We start from the raw sequence: 15,414 nt of genomic DNA on the forward strand, positions 1-15,414 counted from the left end.
CGCTTTTGCTATTTGCATTATTTTGTATACCGGCATTCTGCCAAAATTCTAAAGCAGACTATCAGTATAAAAAATGTTGCGGTGGTATGTGTTGTGTGGATTAACTATTTCTTAACAGATGACTGGCATTATTTCATTATCGACATTAGCATTAACTCTCTGCAAGTACCATGCACTAATGGTAACATTAGCACATGATCTGCTAAAAGCAGTGAGAAAGGCCTCTAAATGCGCTGCATAAAATTAGTAGTCAAGCCCATGTTAAAATGCAGTAACTGCAATTTTTGGCACACTTTAGTAAAAGGGCCCGTTAAATGTTGTTTCTATTCAGTATTACAAACTGGGCTTTTTAACAATAGAGGAAGATTGGCCTAGTGGTTAGAGTGGTGGACTTTGGTCCAGGGGAACTGGGTTCAATTCTCACCACAGGCAGCTCCTTGTGACTCTGGGCAAGTCACTTAACGCTCCATTGCCCCAGGTACAAATAAGTATCTAAGCCACATTGAGCCTGCCATGAGTGGGAAAGCACAGGGTATAAAAAAATATCATTAATTTATATAAAAATTAAAGTCATAATATTTTATTACTTTAACAAAATCCATTAAGGAGGAAAGTTCACAAGGTAATTTACCACAAGGTTCAGCAACCTGCAGTATAATAGTCCCGAGGTTGCTGACTCCCTTGGTAAGTGAATAATACTGCTTGCAAGCCACCTTGTGGGCAGCAGTAGTCCAGTGGCCTGGGAGCATCCTGCTGCATTTTACAGGGGCTGACATTTACAGGGGCTGACAGAGCTCCTCCTTGGTCCAATCCTTCCAACCTCCACCTCGGATCCAATCCCTACCCCACCCCCCAAATCACACACACACACGATCCAATCCCCTCTTCACCAATCAAAGACCCCACCTCTGATCATTTCCCTTTGGTCTAGGATGGTTGGGGCAGGAATGAACCCCAGTCACTCCTGTCTTTTTGAAAGTGTCTATCTATCTATGTATCTACTTATCATTTCTATAGCGCCACAAGGCATACGCAGCGCTGTACACCATACATAGAAGACAGTCCCTGCTCAAAAAGCTTATAATCTAGATAAGACGGGTAAACAGACAGAACAATTAAGGGTGAGGGAATAAAGAGGTGAGGATAAAGGACAGGGTAAGTGAGTTAGGAGTCAAAAGCAGTGGTAAAGAGGTAGGTTTTGAGTTAAGGGTGAGGGAATAAAGAGGTGAGCATAAAGGGCAGGGTAAGTGAGTTAGGAGTCAAAAGCAGTGGTAAAGAGGTAGGTTTTGAGTTTGGACTTGAAAACAGCTAAAGACGGGGCTAGACGTATAGGCTCAGGAAGACTATTCCAGGCGTGAGGTGCAGTGAGATAAAAGGAACGGAGTCTTGACAGTGCCTGTCAAAATGACGCTGGGAGGTCATGTTTCTGGTCTGTGTGAGTATATGTTTGTTTGTGCATCTGGGAGTGTATCTGTGTATGCGTTGTAACAGGCATGGACATGTGATATACTTGGGATGTGTTCAACTTCTTCTGCTTTGTATATCTTAGGGTATACAATTTACCTCAAGTCAAATTAAGTTCACAGTTCATACACAGTTCCCGCCCATCTAGCACAAACCTTGATTGTAAATAAGACCACTGAATAATAAAATTTTACCTTATTATCTTTCCATTTTCAACATAATACTGGACTCTGAAGAAGGCAATAAAGGGAGGCGTGAACTTGTCTGTTCCCTACAGGAGAGTAATACAGAAAAGAATAGTCACTGCAGCTCAAAATTTTCTTTTCTTCATAGATTTTCCATTCCATGCTGATCCTTGTTATGCCATGTTTCCATTTCATATCTGAAATGGAACTATACTTAAAGCAGAAGTAGAAAAATCCCAGGTGCTAGCAAATACATTTTTCTTTGCTGGTGATTGCCTGATGTATTTGCTGCTGAGTCATGTTCAAAATATGCTATAGCAGCCTAACTGTGTTGAAGAGAGTGTGCTGCTCTGGGTCACCAGAGAAAGAGATGTTGGCAAGGCCCATTAAATGGATTAGCACATGTGGCCTGATGTGAAAACTGAGGGAGAGAAACTTGCTCGTGCAGCCCCCTTAGTACCATCAGAAGGGCTGCTGGGCCACTGGAGCTAGAGGTTAAAGATGTGAAGAGCTGGGAGGAAAAACTGAGGAACTGAGACTTAGGAAATGAAGGAAAAAACAGCTAGAGGAAGTGAAAAATGGAGGTGATGAAGAAAAGGGCAAACAAGGAAGGAAGAAAGAGGACAGCAAGAGAACAAAGGGAAAGGACTGAGAGAGAAAGAAGATAGACATATTTATAAATGATCTGGAGATGGAAATAACTAGTGAGGTAACTAAATTTGCTGATGACACAAAGTTATTCAAAGTTGTTAAATCACAAGAGGATTGTGAAAAATTGCAAAAGGACCTTATGAGACTGGGAGACTCTTGGGCTCATTTTCGAAAGAGAAGGACGTCTGTCCATTTTTCGACATAAATTGGAAGATGGACATCCTTCTCCCAGAGACGTCCAAATCGGTATAATCAAAACCCTATTTTGGACATCTCCAACTGCAGTCTGTCGCAAGGACGTCCAAAGTTCAAAGGGGTTTGTCGGAGGCGTAGCGAAGGTGGGACTTGGATGTCTTTGGCCCATAATTGAAAAAAACAAGGACGTCCCTAATGGACACTTGGACGTTTTCACCCGGGCAACATCTAATGTCAGTGAGTGTAGTTCCTCTTTTAAAGCAGTGCTGGGTCTCATGTCACACACACACACACTGCTATGCAGCAAAATAAAAGTATAAAAAGAAGTTTTATTCATAAGAGCCACATAAGCAGCTTCTGCCCTTCCTGTAGGAACTTTCATTTTGCTTAAGCTAAGATTTTTTTTTTAGATAGTTTTTAGTTGAGGTGGCCATGTTGTCCCCTATGTCATCACTGGAATGCATAGGTGGAACACATGTTCTTTTTTAGTGTTTATTAATGTAATTTATGTTTTTATTAACTCCAAAGCCATTTTGGTAACTATTTATTGGTTCTTGTAAAAGTTGGTGTAACAGTAAGCCAACAAAAAGGTAGAATTCAGTTTTACTTTCTGCTTCATAGCAGTGTGTGTGTGTGTTGTGACCCAGCACTGTTTTAAGGGTGTCTTTTACTAAAGGTTGACTCGAGTATTGCCTTCATTCCCTATTCCCACATCTCTTGGCACCACTGCATTTTGATTTCCCATCCTATTCTCTTTTGCCCTTTAACCCTCCCCTCCCTTCATTCCTTCGTACCCTCCCAAACTCCAGATTACTCACAATACTCATCATACAATCAATCATGTTATATGATGTCCGGCACTTCTCACTTCCCCGTCCCTCGCAAAACAATAACCTGTATCCCTCCTATTCTATAACTGTAAATAGAATATCATTTTCCTTTTCATTATCATCAGAAACCCATTTCTTCCCAAACATGCTACTTCCAGAGGCCTCCTTCCACCCCATGCAGACTTTACATATAGCAGATGTTCATCTGTGTGATTAGGCCCCAGTGTATCAAAATATGGTTGGGAGTCCATTCTGCTCTCTATGATTGGGGGCGAGGGGGGGGGGAGCTATGATTTATATGCATATTTTATAAAATATGTATGTTTACACCTGCTCGAACTGGTGTAAATATAAGTGGGTACAATACGTGTCTATTTACCTTTCACACATAGGTGATTTTTAGAATATTGCCCTTCATATAAATAAGTAAACAAATAAATATAGCTTGAAAAATGTACTTTATAAGATAAATATTGTTCAAAACTGATAAATATTTGCATTTACTTGCCATAGGGACTTATGTTTGTGATAAGCAGTTTTTTTTCTATTTTGTAGAGAAGTCTAACTTACAATACTTCCTTTTTTTTTCCATTTCTTGGTGAAATATTTGCTTAGTTGTTGCTCCAGGTCCATAAATATGTATTCATTGTCTGAAAAAGAAATCAATTTCTGTCAACAAACCCACTCAGTAGAAAAATGTGGCATTATAGACAGTCTCAGTTGAACACCCTGTGCTTTTATAGAAGGCTTAACAAGCTCTGAGCCTTTTATAAAGTACAGATAGTGCTGCAGAGATTCATGTAACATACGTGGTAACACAGTAAGTGAGAGCAGATAAAGACCTGATTCAGTCCTCGAGTACCCCCTTGTCAGTCAGGTTTTCAGGATATCCACAATGAACATGCATGAGATGATTTGCATGCACTGACTCCATTGTATGCAAATCTCTTTTATGCATATTTATTGTGGATATCCTAAAAACCTGACAGGCAAGGAAATACTCCAGAACTGAGTTAGGAAACACTGCTGTAGGTAAGTCCAAAGAGGGTTTATATTCTAAGTTTCAACCTGAGGCAATGTGAAACTTGCCCAAGATCATAAAGAGTGTCATTGAGAACTGAAGCCTGGGTTCTCTGATTCTCAGCCTGCTGCTCTAATCACTAGGCTATTCCAATGCCTAGAGATCATAGGTTTGGGGGTTGGGTCATGCAGGATATTTGTACTTCTTTATTTACTGGTACATACCAATGCTTTTTACCTTGTCTTACATTTAATAATAGTGTAATTGACCACAGATGAAAAAACGACAGTGTCAAGGATTGGAAGAAGCAGATTATATTGGAGCCAACATGGCCCATGTTTTGGCAAAAGCCTGCATCAGGTGTCTATGCATATAAAATACATTAAAATGTTAAAATTGCATGCCAAACACAAACTTATAATTAAAAAAGTATATGATATCACATACATCAAATGAAATCACAAAAATAAAATTAAAATCAGCAGTAAAACAACTCCATTAATATCACCATCATATAACTAAAACTTTCCCTCTCCTAATCATAGACCTATCCACTCACAGCATTAAAACAACCATGCTTTCATTAAGTTACGATAATTTAAATAGTCTTTCTCCATATTTGGTGTGAAAGACAGTAAATTCCGCAACAGTGGACCATAGTACCCAAATATCAACTTCCTAGAACTAACCAATCTTATCTCCAAGGGGGAGAAACCCACAATAACCTCTTCTGTGAAGATCTCAACAAGGGTAGTACATGCCATTCTTACCACACCACCAAGTAAGTTAGCTCACCAATGAACAAACACTTAAAAAGCAATACAGTAGACTGACCTGTTGTTGGATAATCAAAGTTGGATAATACAGGAAAAGTAGATGAAGGATAAAAGAGAGGCATATGGAATGTGTGTTTCAAATTTTGTTTATTAATACCATTCAGTAATGGTCTAGCAACTGTATTATACATGTGCTTGTACTATAACAAAAAGACTACTGAGGTCATTTCCCTCCTTATAATATACTTTAAAATAACTGAAAATACAGTTGAAATTATTTGAAGGGTTATGAATTACATTGCTTGACTGGTTTTTGAGTTGTTTTGAATACAGTGTGGATTAAACCAAGATTTATCTCTATTTTTACATTGATAGTTTTGCACATAACATGACAGTAATGAACCTCATTCCTAAGCCAAGGTATGTGAAGTATGATCTCATGCTCTCTAATTTACTGCTAAAACTCACCATAGTATTTGCATTGTGCCAAAGAGAGCTTGTAACTTATACAGGCAACTTATCAAAGTGTACTCTAAAATTCCTTCTAATCAGACTTGTGACACCCAGTACAATAGATAATATTTCTGTACTTTTCTGCCACATTTTATTGGTCTTTGACTGCATTGCTTGGTTTTCCTGAGTAGAAAGCAGTGTAAATATGAATGACGGTGGAGTAGCTATCAGATAATAGGTATACAGAGACCTTGGCACAATGGGAAATTCTGAGAGTAGTTTTGGAAACTGACTGCTCTTCCTTAGTAGCAATTCCCACTACAGCTCATATGACCTTTGGCAACTCAATTAATCCTCCATTGCCCCAGGTACAAAATCTTAGATTGTGAGCCCTCTAGGGACAGAGAAAGTACCTGCTCATAATGTGTACTGCAGTGCTTACATCTATTAGCACTATAGAAATGACTAGCAGTAGTAGTCATAGTACAATGATAGCTGTGAAGTGTGGTAGCATGGTGAGCTTTCATGAGTGGCAAGTATATGTTAGAAGCTGCTGTGCCCAGGGAGAGAAGGAAGAATAGAAATGTTGTGAGCAGCATTGAGAGTGCAGAAGTGCCTGAATATTTAGCAGGAAGCCCTACTTTGGTGTGACAGGCCTGTGCTTTATCCTTTTAGAGTGGCTATAAAATAAGTTAGGGGTTGATATTCAAATGCAGTTATATGTTGACTGGCAGCCAGTGAATGGGCCATGCACGCACATGGTAATAGCTATGTCCACAATTCTGTAGATATGGTAATGGATGTGCATTAATGTGAGTTTCTTTTGGCTCCACTTCTACTCTGTCTCCTTCAGTCAATCAGCATGATGCAGGGTCAGATTCTCAGTCCAGATAGACAGAGATTATGTGTTCTTTCATGTTGGTAGCATGGCACCTATGCAGTGGGCCTTCCTGTCATCTAGTGTTCAATCCTTAAAGCACTGCATATGTGTGGTGCGCCTCCTCTGTTGCTTTGAACCATGTCCATACTTTCAGTGATTCTATAGACCATGTGTGTCAGTAGGCTATCTCTCGGGATCCCTACACAGCCACATTCCAGCCTGTGCCTGCTGCATGCTTCTTACATGGCACATAGCTCCTGTGTGAAATCTATGCTACCCTGATCATCTGTCATCTTATGGCCCTGACACTAGAAGAGGACAAGGACAGAGCAGGACTACCTACATAACAAGTACCTATCTAGTGTAAATGAGAAAAAAAATAAATAAAAATTACCTTTTTTCCCGAGGGTTGGGGGTTTATGTAAATGGGGTGGTCCCAGTGGTCTTTTGAGCCATCTTGGGCTGCTTTGAGGTCTCGTTGGCCCGAGAGTGTCAATGAGTTGCGTGTGCGGAGCCAAGGCTCAGTAACAGGGGAAAAGTTGTTTGACATAGAGGGGCATAATTGAAGGGGGCCGGCCATCTATAAGGGAGGCCATCTCTAACGATAGCCCCGTCAAGCGGCGTACCAGACTGTATTATCGAAACAAGATGGTTGGCCATCTTTCGTTTCGATAATACGGTCGGGGCCGGCCAAATCTCAACATTTGGCCTGCCCTTAGAGATCGCCGGCGTTAGAGATGGCCGCCATTGGTTTTCGCCAATAATGGAAACTACTGGCGGCCATCTCAAACCCGGCCAAATCCAAGGCATTTGGTCATGGAAGGAGCCAGCATTTGTAGTGCACTGGTCCCCCTCACATGCCAGGACACCAACCGGGCACCCTAGGGGGCACTGCAGTGGACTTCACAAATTGATCCCAGGTGCATAGCTCCCTTACCTTGTGTGCTGAGCCCCCCAACCCCCCCCCCCCAAAACCCACTCCCCACAACTGTACATCACAACCATAGCCCTTCGGGATGAAGGGGGGCACCTACATGTGGGTACAGTGGGTTTTGGGGGGGTTTGGAGGGCTCCCATTTACCACCACAAGTGTAACAGGTAAGGGGGGATGGACCTGGGTCCGCCTGCCTGAAGTGCACTGCACCCACTAAAACTGCTCCAGGGATCTGCATACTGCTGTCATGGAGCTAGGTATGACATTTGAGGCTGGCATAGAGGCTGGCAAAAAAAATGTTTTTTATGTATTTTTGGGGGTGGGAGGGGGTTGGTGACCACTGGGGGAGTAAGGGGAGGTCATCCCCCATTCCCTCCGGTGGTCATCTGGTCAGTTGGGGAACCTTTTTAAGGCTTGGTCGTGAACAAAAAGGGACCAAGTAAAGTCGGCCAAATGCTCGTCAGGGCCAGCTTTCTTTTTTCCATTATCGGCCGAAGCCGGCCATCTCTTAACCACGGCCCCATCCCGCCTTTGGTACGCTGCCGACACGCCCCCTTGAACTTTCGCCGGTTCTGCGATGGGAAGCAGTTGAAGCCGGCCAAAATCGGCTTTCGATTATACCGATTTGGCCGGCTTTAGGAGAAGGCCGGCCATCTCACGATTTGTGTCGGAAGATGGCCGGCCTTCTCATTCAAAAATAAGCAGGATAGTCAGGCTCAGGGGCAGTTAGGAGCATTGTCTGAGATACTGCAAGGCAGAGTGACTGCTGTGGGTTTGAGAAAGGATTAGGAAACTGTGATGTCATCAGGAAAGTAAGTCTCCAGTTTTAAAAATTTAGTAGTCTGGGAGATTAAGGGTACTGTTTCAGTGAGGAAGGGGAAAAGAATTTCGGGGGGGGGGGGGGGTTCAGGGGATAAAAAATCATTGGAAACTAGAATTTAATTAGAATGTAGTTGATGTCAGAGCTCTGGAAAGAGTTTAAAGAGTAGGGAATTTTTAAGAAATAATATTCTCTTAGGGATATAACAGAAGATTATTAAGGACAGTTACTAATTTGATGATTTCATGTTTAAGAGAAGCTGCAGTGACGAAAGCTTCAGGCAGCTTTAGAATGTTGGGGCATAGAGAGCAACGCTAGAAGCAGCATAGATGGTTCAGTGCTGCATGGGAATTAAAGACGCAGCTAATGGGGTTCTTGGGACATTAATACAGGGACTCATAATTGTATTTTATAGTTAGTATACACAGCTTTTCTGCCAAAGAAGATACTGAATCAGTTACACACACAGGGAGTCAGGGACTTCCTTCTTTGATTTCTTTAAGAAGGTTAGTAGGTCTGAGAGCATCTTCAAAAAGAGATTCCAGTGAGGGCAACCGGAGACCAAATCAGCTGCTGGAAACCTAAGGTACCCACCATAAGAAAGCACATGAGCCGGTGAAGTTGTTTTGAATATTTTTTTTTTGTCAGTGCACACTCTGTTCATTGTTGCATACAAATGACAACTTTTGGCATAGGCGGTCGGTGGCCCAACTGTTTGGGGAGGCTAAAGGGGGCGGGGTTAGGGGTGGGGCCATGGGAGGAGCTTAAATCCATAATTGTCTGATAACACACAGAAAAAAAAATTCAATTAATACCTTTTATTAAATTTAGATATTAGCTATGTATCATATGTCAAAGAATAAAGTGGTTGCTCAAAGCATATACTAACCACAATTGCTCAACTGCAAAACACTATGCACAACTTTGTGCAAAAACACACTTAGAACCTTACTGTACCATAAATATTACACTGGGCAGAACCTAATACACCAATATACCACCCATACGGAAAATTCAGCCCATCAACAATATGAAACAAGGGATCATAATACCACAATTCTCATGTAGAGCCACAAAACACCCTAATTCATGTTTAATGTGGGATGAAATGCCATAAATAAGTAAAAAATATAAACTTTTAATGTTGAGCATCTGATTCTCAAAGTGGACATATTCCAAACACTATAATGAAAATAAAATGATCGTTTCTACCTTTGTTGTCTGGTGACTGTTTTTCTGATCATGCTGGCCAAGTATCCGATTCTGCTGCTATCTGTCCTCTTAACTCCGTTTCCAGGGCTTCCTTTCCATTTATTTCTTTACTTTCTGCCTTTCTTCTTCATTTCTTGCCTTACATCCGTAAGTAAAAGCTGGGTCCTCTGCAGACTCGACTGTCCAGTGGATCCAGCTTCTGCCTATTTTCTCCATCAATGTGCAGGTTTTCTCCCTTTTCCCTCATCTTATCTCCTTCCTCTCTCTTCCCTCCCCTCCATCCATGCCCAGCATTTTTTCTCTCTCCCTTCCCATCCATCCATGTGTATCTCCTTCCTTTGTCTTCCCTCCTTTCCATGCATGTCTAGAATTTCTCCCCTTCATTCATGTGCATCTCCTTCCTGTCTTCTCTTCCCTCCATCCATGTCCAGCAACCCCCCTCTCTCCCCTGTCCACCATCCATCCAAGTCCACCAACCCTCTTCTCCCCTCTAGCCATCCATGTCCAGCAACCCTCCTCTCTCCCCTGCCCTTCCCTCCATCCATGTCCAGCAACCCTGTTCTCTCCCCTGCCCTCCATCCACCCATGTCCAGCAACCCTGCTCTCCCCTCTAGCCACCCACCCATGTCCAGCAACCCTCCTCTCTCCCCTGCCATCCCCTCTATCCACCCATTCCAGCAACCCTCCTCTCCATGCACATCCAGCAATTCCCTTCTGTCCCCTGCCCCCCTCCATCCATACCCAGCCTGATTCTCCTCTCCCCTGCCTCCATCCATCTGGGCCAGCGGCGCCCTGGGTCTCCCCTTTCCCTCCCCTTGCTTACTATCTGCCCCGCGCCATCTTTAATTTACCTCCGTTGCGTCCCCACTCCCAGTGTTGGCCGCATCATTTCAAAGCTCGCCCTGCTGCCCGTCTCTATTCTCCCCTCGCTCCCTTCGCGACGTGATTCGTTCTTCAGACAGAGTCCCGCCCTCGAGGAAATGATGTCAGAAGGCGGGACTCTCTCTGCAGAACGAATCACGTCGTGAAGGGAGCGAGGGGAGAATAGAGACGAGCAGCAGGGCAGGCTTTGAAATGATGCGGCCAATGCTGGGGACGGAGCGGAGGTAAATTAAAGATGGCGCGGCCGCGGGGCAGATATAGTAATAAACGGAGAGGGAGGGAAGGGGACACTCACGGCGCCACTCGCCCGGCTGGGGAGGCTTAGCCTCCCCAAGCCTCTTATACCGGGCGCCTATGACTTTTGGTGGTGTTTTAAATGGACATTGGGCCCGGACAGAGCATTATTCACATGAGAAGCTGTAATAGCACCTTTCAGACAGAAATGCAAAGGGTGTTTAAGCTTAGTTGATTGAAGACCCTCGTTGGAGTATAGCTGTTTAAGGGTCTGAAAAAGTTTAGTAATTCACACAACTGAATCTAGAAAAAGATTAAAAGACTAGTTTATAAACTACTTACCTGAAAAACGGGATGTTAGAAAATTTTACTTTAGTTTTTTTAATAAGCGTTAATTTGTAACATTTGCCTTAATTTGACAAAGGCTCTGGTAGGTTTTTTTTCGGGAAAACACTGTGACATTTTCAGGGCTTGTTCCTTCAAGTACACATTAAATGACATCATAGTGGGGGTCTACACTAGGATAGTAAACAGACATATGATCTTTGCGACACAGCTTCCTAGGGCCCTAAAATCATATTTAAGTCCAATAAAAGCCATCTATAATCCCATTTCCCTATGTGTCCATCCCTGTGACTCCTGTGGTCACAGAAATATAGGTGCATACCCCTCTGAGGTATGAGGCGTATCTATCGCAACACCTGGTGAGGTGTGTATAAGCCAGGCATGTCCTCTCCTGGTTCCTTCTTTCTCTTTGGCCTCTTCTTCCTGCTCATATCAGCTAGTATAGGTTGAGGCTGTCAGCCAAACCAAAAGTAGGATTTCTTGCCTGAGGTATCATTTTCCTAATGTCAATGTGCATGCAATATAATTGTGTCTTTTGCTTAAAAGTAGGCACTTGCTGGTGAACAATAGACAAATTGTACATACCTACTTTTCACCAGCAGACAGTGGCGTTCCTGGCCTGGATGGCACCCGGGCCGGAGCGCCGATGCGCCCCCCCCCCCCCCCCCCCCCCCCGCTAGATGACACCTCCCCTCCCTCCGGCGAAATGACACCCCCCGGGTGCACGCCGCTGGGGGGGATGCCGCGGCGCGGGCCTGCTCCTCCGAGTTCGCTAAACTTTGTTCGTTTGCTGCAGCTCCCTCTGCCCCAGAACAGGAAGTAACCTGTTCTGGGGCAGAGGGAGCTGCAGCGAAGAGCAAAGTTTAGCGAACTCGAAGGAGCAGGCGCGCGCCGCGGCACCCACCAGCGGCGTGCACCCGGGGCGGACTGCCCCCACCGCCCCTCCCCCCCCCTTGGTACGCCACTGCCAGCAGACACATGGTTATGAAATGTACTTTCCCTGCCCCTTTAACTAAGAGGTTATAAAGTGCAGATGCATATTTAGATGGTCCATGTTCACAGAGCACACATCCTTTTATCTAACCTGTATAAAATTACTCTCATACAGATTAATCAGGTGTGGCTTCAGTTTTTAATCATTGCTATTTATCAGTCATGGAGTATGTGCTAACTTGGAATGTAGTGATTAAAGCTATTTGTTGTGACTCCTCTGCATTTTTGATTAGAGCATGTACATTTTTACCCTTCCACTTCGGAAATCTGGAAACAACCTGAATACCACCACTCTCTCCTCTCCTTTCACAGCTCCTCCACATTCCTCCATACTAAGCAAGATTTCAGCTCTACATTCCAGTTTTAATGAATTTAATATGGTCAGCATGCCAGCCTATGATATAAATCAACATCTGTAAAAACAGAGTCTCTCTGTTAGATCACTTTTGCCGAATTATCACTGAAGCTCACAGACCTTTGCTGTATAGCAAGGTTATCCTGGATTTAAATCCATGCTTTAATTCTTTTACTCTGTAGGATCAAGAAACTAGGAATGTGCATTGGTTAGTTCACATTTGGCTCATTAGTGCACATTAACAATATTCATACACATTAAAATTGATTTAACACACATTTTCTCATAAATTAATTTGTGCTAAGTCAATGAGTACTTGTTAAAACGTTCTTATGCACAATAAAAAACAACATTTTATTAGAATTACAGAAAAAATACAATATAAAATAATAACTATTAACCTAAAACATTTCTTAAATAACAAAGTCTTCTGAAAACCTGATAGGAATAAAATTGATCAAAACATACAAAGATATCTTGCCAGATTTAAGGAGCTTGATAGTGTTTTAATCTACCCCTCTATAGACCCCCCCCCCCCCCCCCCGTGGGATCCTTCCACACGGAGGTGTACAGAGGGTTTGTTCTTCTTGTATCTTAAATCTTTTCTGACCTTTAACAAAAGGAAGGGCAAAATGAGAATTTTTAATAGTTCTCCTGTTTCTAATAAGATTCATAAATTGAAAATGAGAAGACAAATATTTTGGAGAAGCTCCATCTAAAATCTTAAATAAAAAACATAAAAACATGAATAAAACCCTAGCTTCTATAGGGAGCCAGTATAACCTAATATAATACCCTGAGATGCTATCATGTTTGTTTAAAGAAAAGATCAGACAGTCTACAGTGTTCTGTATTGTCTGAAATCTTTTTAACATTTGTTTGGTGCCACCTAAATAAATAAGATTACAATAAGCTTAGACAGCAATAAACTCTGAACCAACAACCTAAGGGGCCCTTTTACTAAGCCGCATAAGCATCTACATGCGCCCAATGAGTGCCAAAATGGAGTTAATGGACAGCTACCACGTAATTCCAATTTTGCCGCATGGCCAATAAACATGGCCAAAAAATAATTTTAATTTTCTGCTGCATATATCTGATGCAAGCCAAGTGGCATTTCGCGCACGTAGGTCATTGCCACCTGGTTACCGCGTGAGACTTTACCGCTAGGTCAATGGCTGGCAGTAAGGTTTCAGACCCAAAATGAACATGCGGCAATTTTGATTTTGCCGCACGTCCATTTTTGGCAAAATTTGTTTTGAAAGCCTTTTTCACAGGTGCACTGAAAAATGATTCTGCGTATACCCAAAACCCATGCCTATACTACTGCAGGCCATTTTTCAGCACACCTTAGTAAAAGGACCCCTAAATTGAACAGTTTTGAAAATTTCCTAACACATCTTAGTTTTCTTAGTAAAAAAAAAACAAAAACTTTTAACTAGGGCATTTATATGTGGATTCAGAGACAGTGTTGGATCCACATAAACCCATTAAGATCTTAATTATTGGAGAAAAAAGTATATTTTATCTGATCAATAAAAATATGATCAGATAGTGAATCATAAACCTGATCCTCTAACAAGAACTTCATCTTTTCAGCATTTAGTTTAAGCTTATGTTTTACCATCCAGGAACCAATAAGAGCCAAACACTTTTCTAATATTACAATCTCCTGATTTAGGGTCTGATAAATAGGGATCATTACAGTAAAATCACCTGTATAGATGTAACAAACCCTTGAGATTCTAATTCTAACCCTAAACTATACAAAAAGGCATTAATGTCAGATATAATGGAGATCCCTGTAGTACAGGGATTACACCAAACATCTGAAAATTCTTCTGCTTCACTGTAAGATCTACAGAAAAGAAAGCCTTTAACCCAATTTAATACTCTACCACCAATACCAATATTTTCGAGTTCAAATGTCAAAATGTCATGGTTCATCAAATCAAAGGCACTTCAAAGATCGAATTGTAATATGAGGGCCCCATGACTTGGCTGACTTCTAATATCCGCTACCTACGTTCCTGTACCCGCTCCGCCGAACGCCTCTGGCGGAAATCTCGGGCCCTTGCTGATTTCTTACACTTTAAGTTCATGCTGACCTCCTTCCAATCTGCTCTTTTACGTGCCAAACAGGATTATTATATCCAACTGACCAACTCTCTTGGCTCTAATCCTCGACTTCTCTTCACCACATTGAACTCTCTCCTCAAGGTGCCCCCTCCCCCAACTCCCCCTTCATTATCTCCTCAGACCCTTGCTGAATTCTTTCACAACAAGGTTCAAAAGATAAACCCTGCTTTCTCTACCTCACCACCTCTCCCTCCACTAGTCCGTCCCCCTCTCTCTCCTTCCCCTCATTCCCTTTCCTCCTTTCCTGAAGTTACTATTGAGGAAACTACACTTCTCCTTTCTTCCTCAAAATGTACCACCTGTTCCTCTGATCCCATTCCCACCCACCTTCTTAATGCCATCTCTCCTACTCTTATTCCTTTTATCTGTCACATTCTCAACCTCTCACTTTCCACTGCAACTGTCCCTGCTGCCTTTAAACATGCTGTGGTCACACCTCTCCTTAAGAAGCCTTCACTTGACACTACTTGTCCCTCTAATTACCGACCCATCTCCCTCCTTCCTTTTCTCTCCAAATTACTTGAGTGTGCTGTTCACCGCCGCTGCCTCGATTTTCTCTCCTCACATGCTATTCTTGACCCATTACAATCTGGTTTTCGCCCTCTCCACTCAACCGAAACTGCGCTTACTAAAGTCTCCAATGACCTATTACTGGCTAAATCCAGAGGTCAATATTCCATCCTCATTCTTCTTGATCTTTCCGCTGCTTTTGACACTGTCAATCAAAGCATACTTCTCGATACCCTGTCCTCACTTGGATTCCAGGGCTCTGTCCTTTCCTGGTTCTCTTCCTACCTCTCCCTCCGCACCTTTAGTGTTCACTCTGGTGGATCCTCTTCTACTTCTATCCCTCTGCCTGTCGGCGTACCTCAGGGTTCTGTTCTTGGTCCCCTCCTCTTTTCTATCTACACTTCTTTCCTTGGTTCATTAATCTCATCCCATGGCTTTTCCTACCATCTCTATGCTGATGACTCCCAAATCTACCTTTCTACCCCTGATATCTCACCTTGCATCCAAACCAAAGTTTCAGCGTGCTTGTCTGACA

The 15,414-nt window shown here is 42.6% G+C and overlaps 1 protein-coding gene across 1 annotated transcript in view; it reads right to left on the bottom strand.

The window, feature by feature from the left end:
• The window catches only part of LOC115464264 (FERM domain-containing protein 6-like), a 63,093-nt gene that overhangs the window by 39,969 nt on the left and 7,710 nt on the right, over window positions 1-15,414 (bottom strand). The window contains exons 3-4 of the mRNA XM_030194663.1: window positions 3,896-3,975; window positions 1,659-1,735 (exon numbers count right to left, since the gene is read on the bottom strand). Of these exons, the coding sequence (XP_030050523.1) occupies window positions 1,659-1,735; window positions 3,896-3,975 (157 nt within the window). The remainder of the gene's footprint in view (window positions 1-1,658; window positions 1,736-3,895; window positions 3,976-15,414) is intronic.

Source organism: Microcaecilia unicolor, chromosome 3 (genome assembly GCF_901765095.1).
Source record: "Microcaecilia unicolor chromosome 3, aMicUni1.1, whole genome shotgun sequence".
NCBI classification, from domain to species: domain Eukaryota; kingdom Metazoa; phylum Chordata; class Amphibia; order Gymnophiona; family Siphonopidae; genus Microcaecilia; species Microcaecilia unicolor.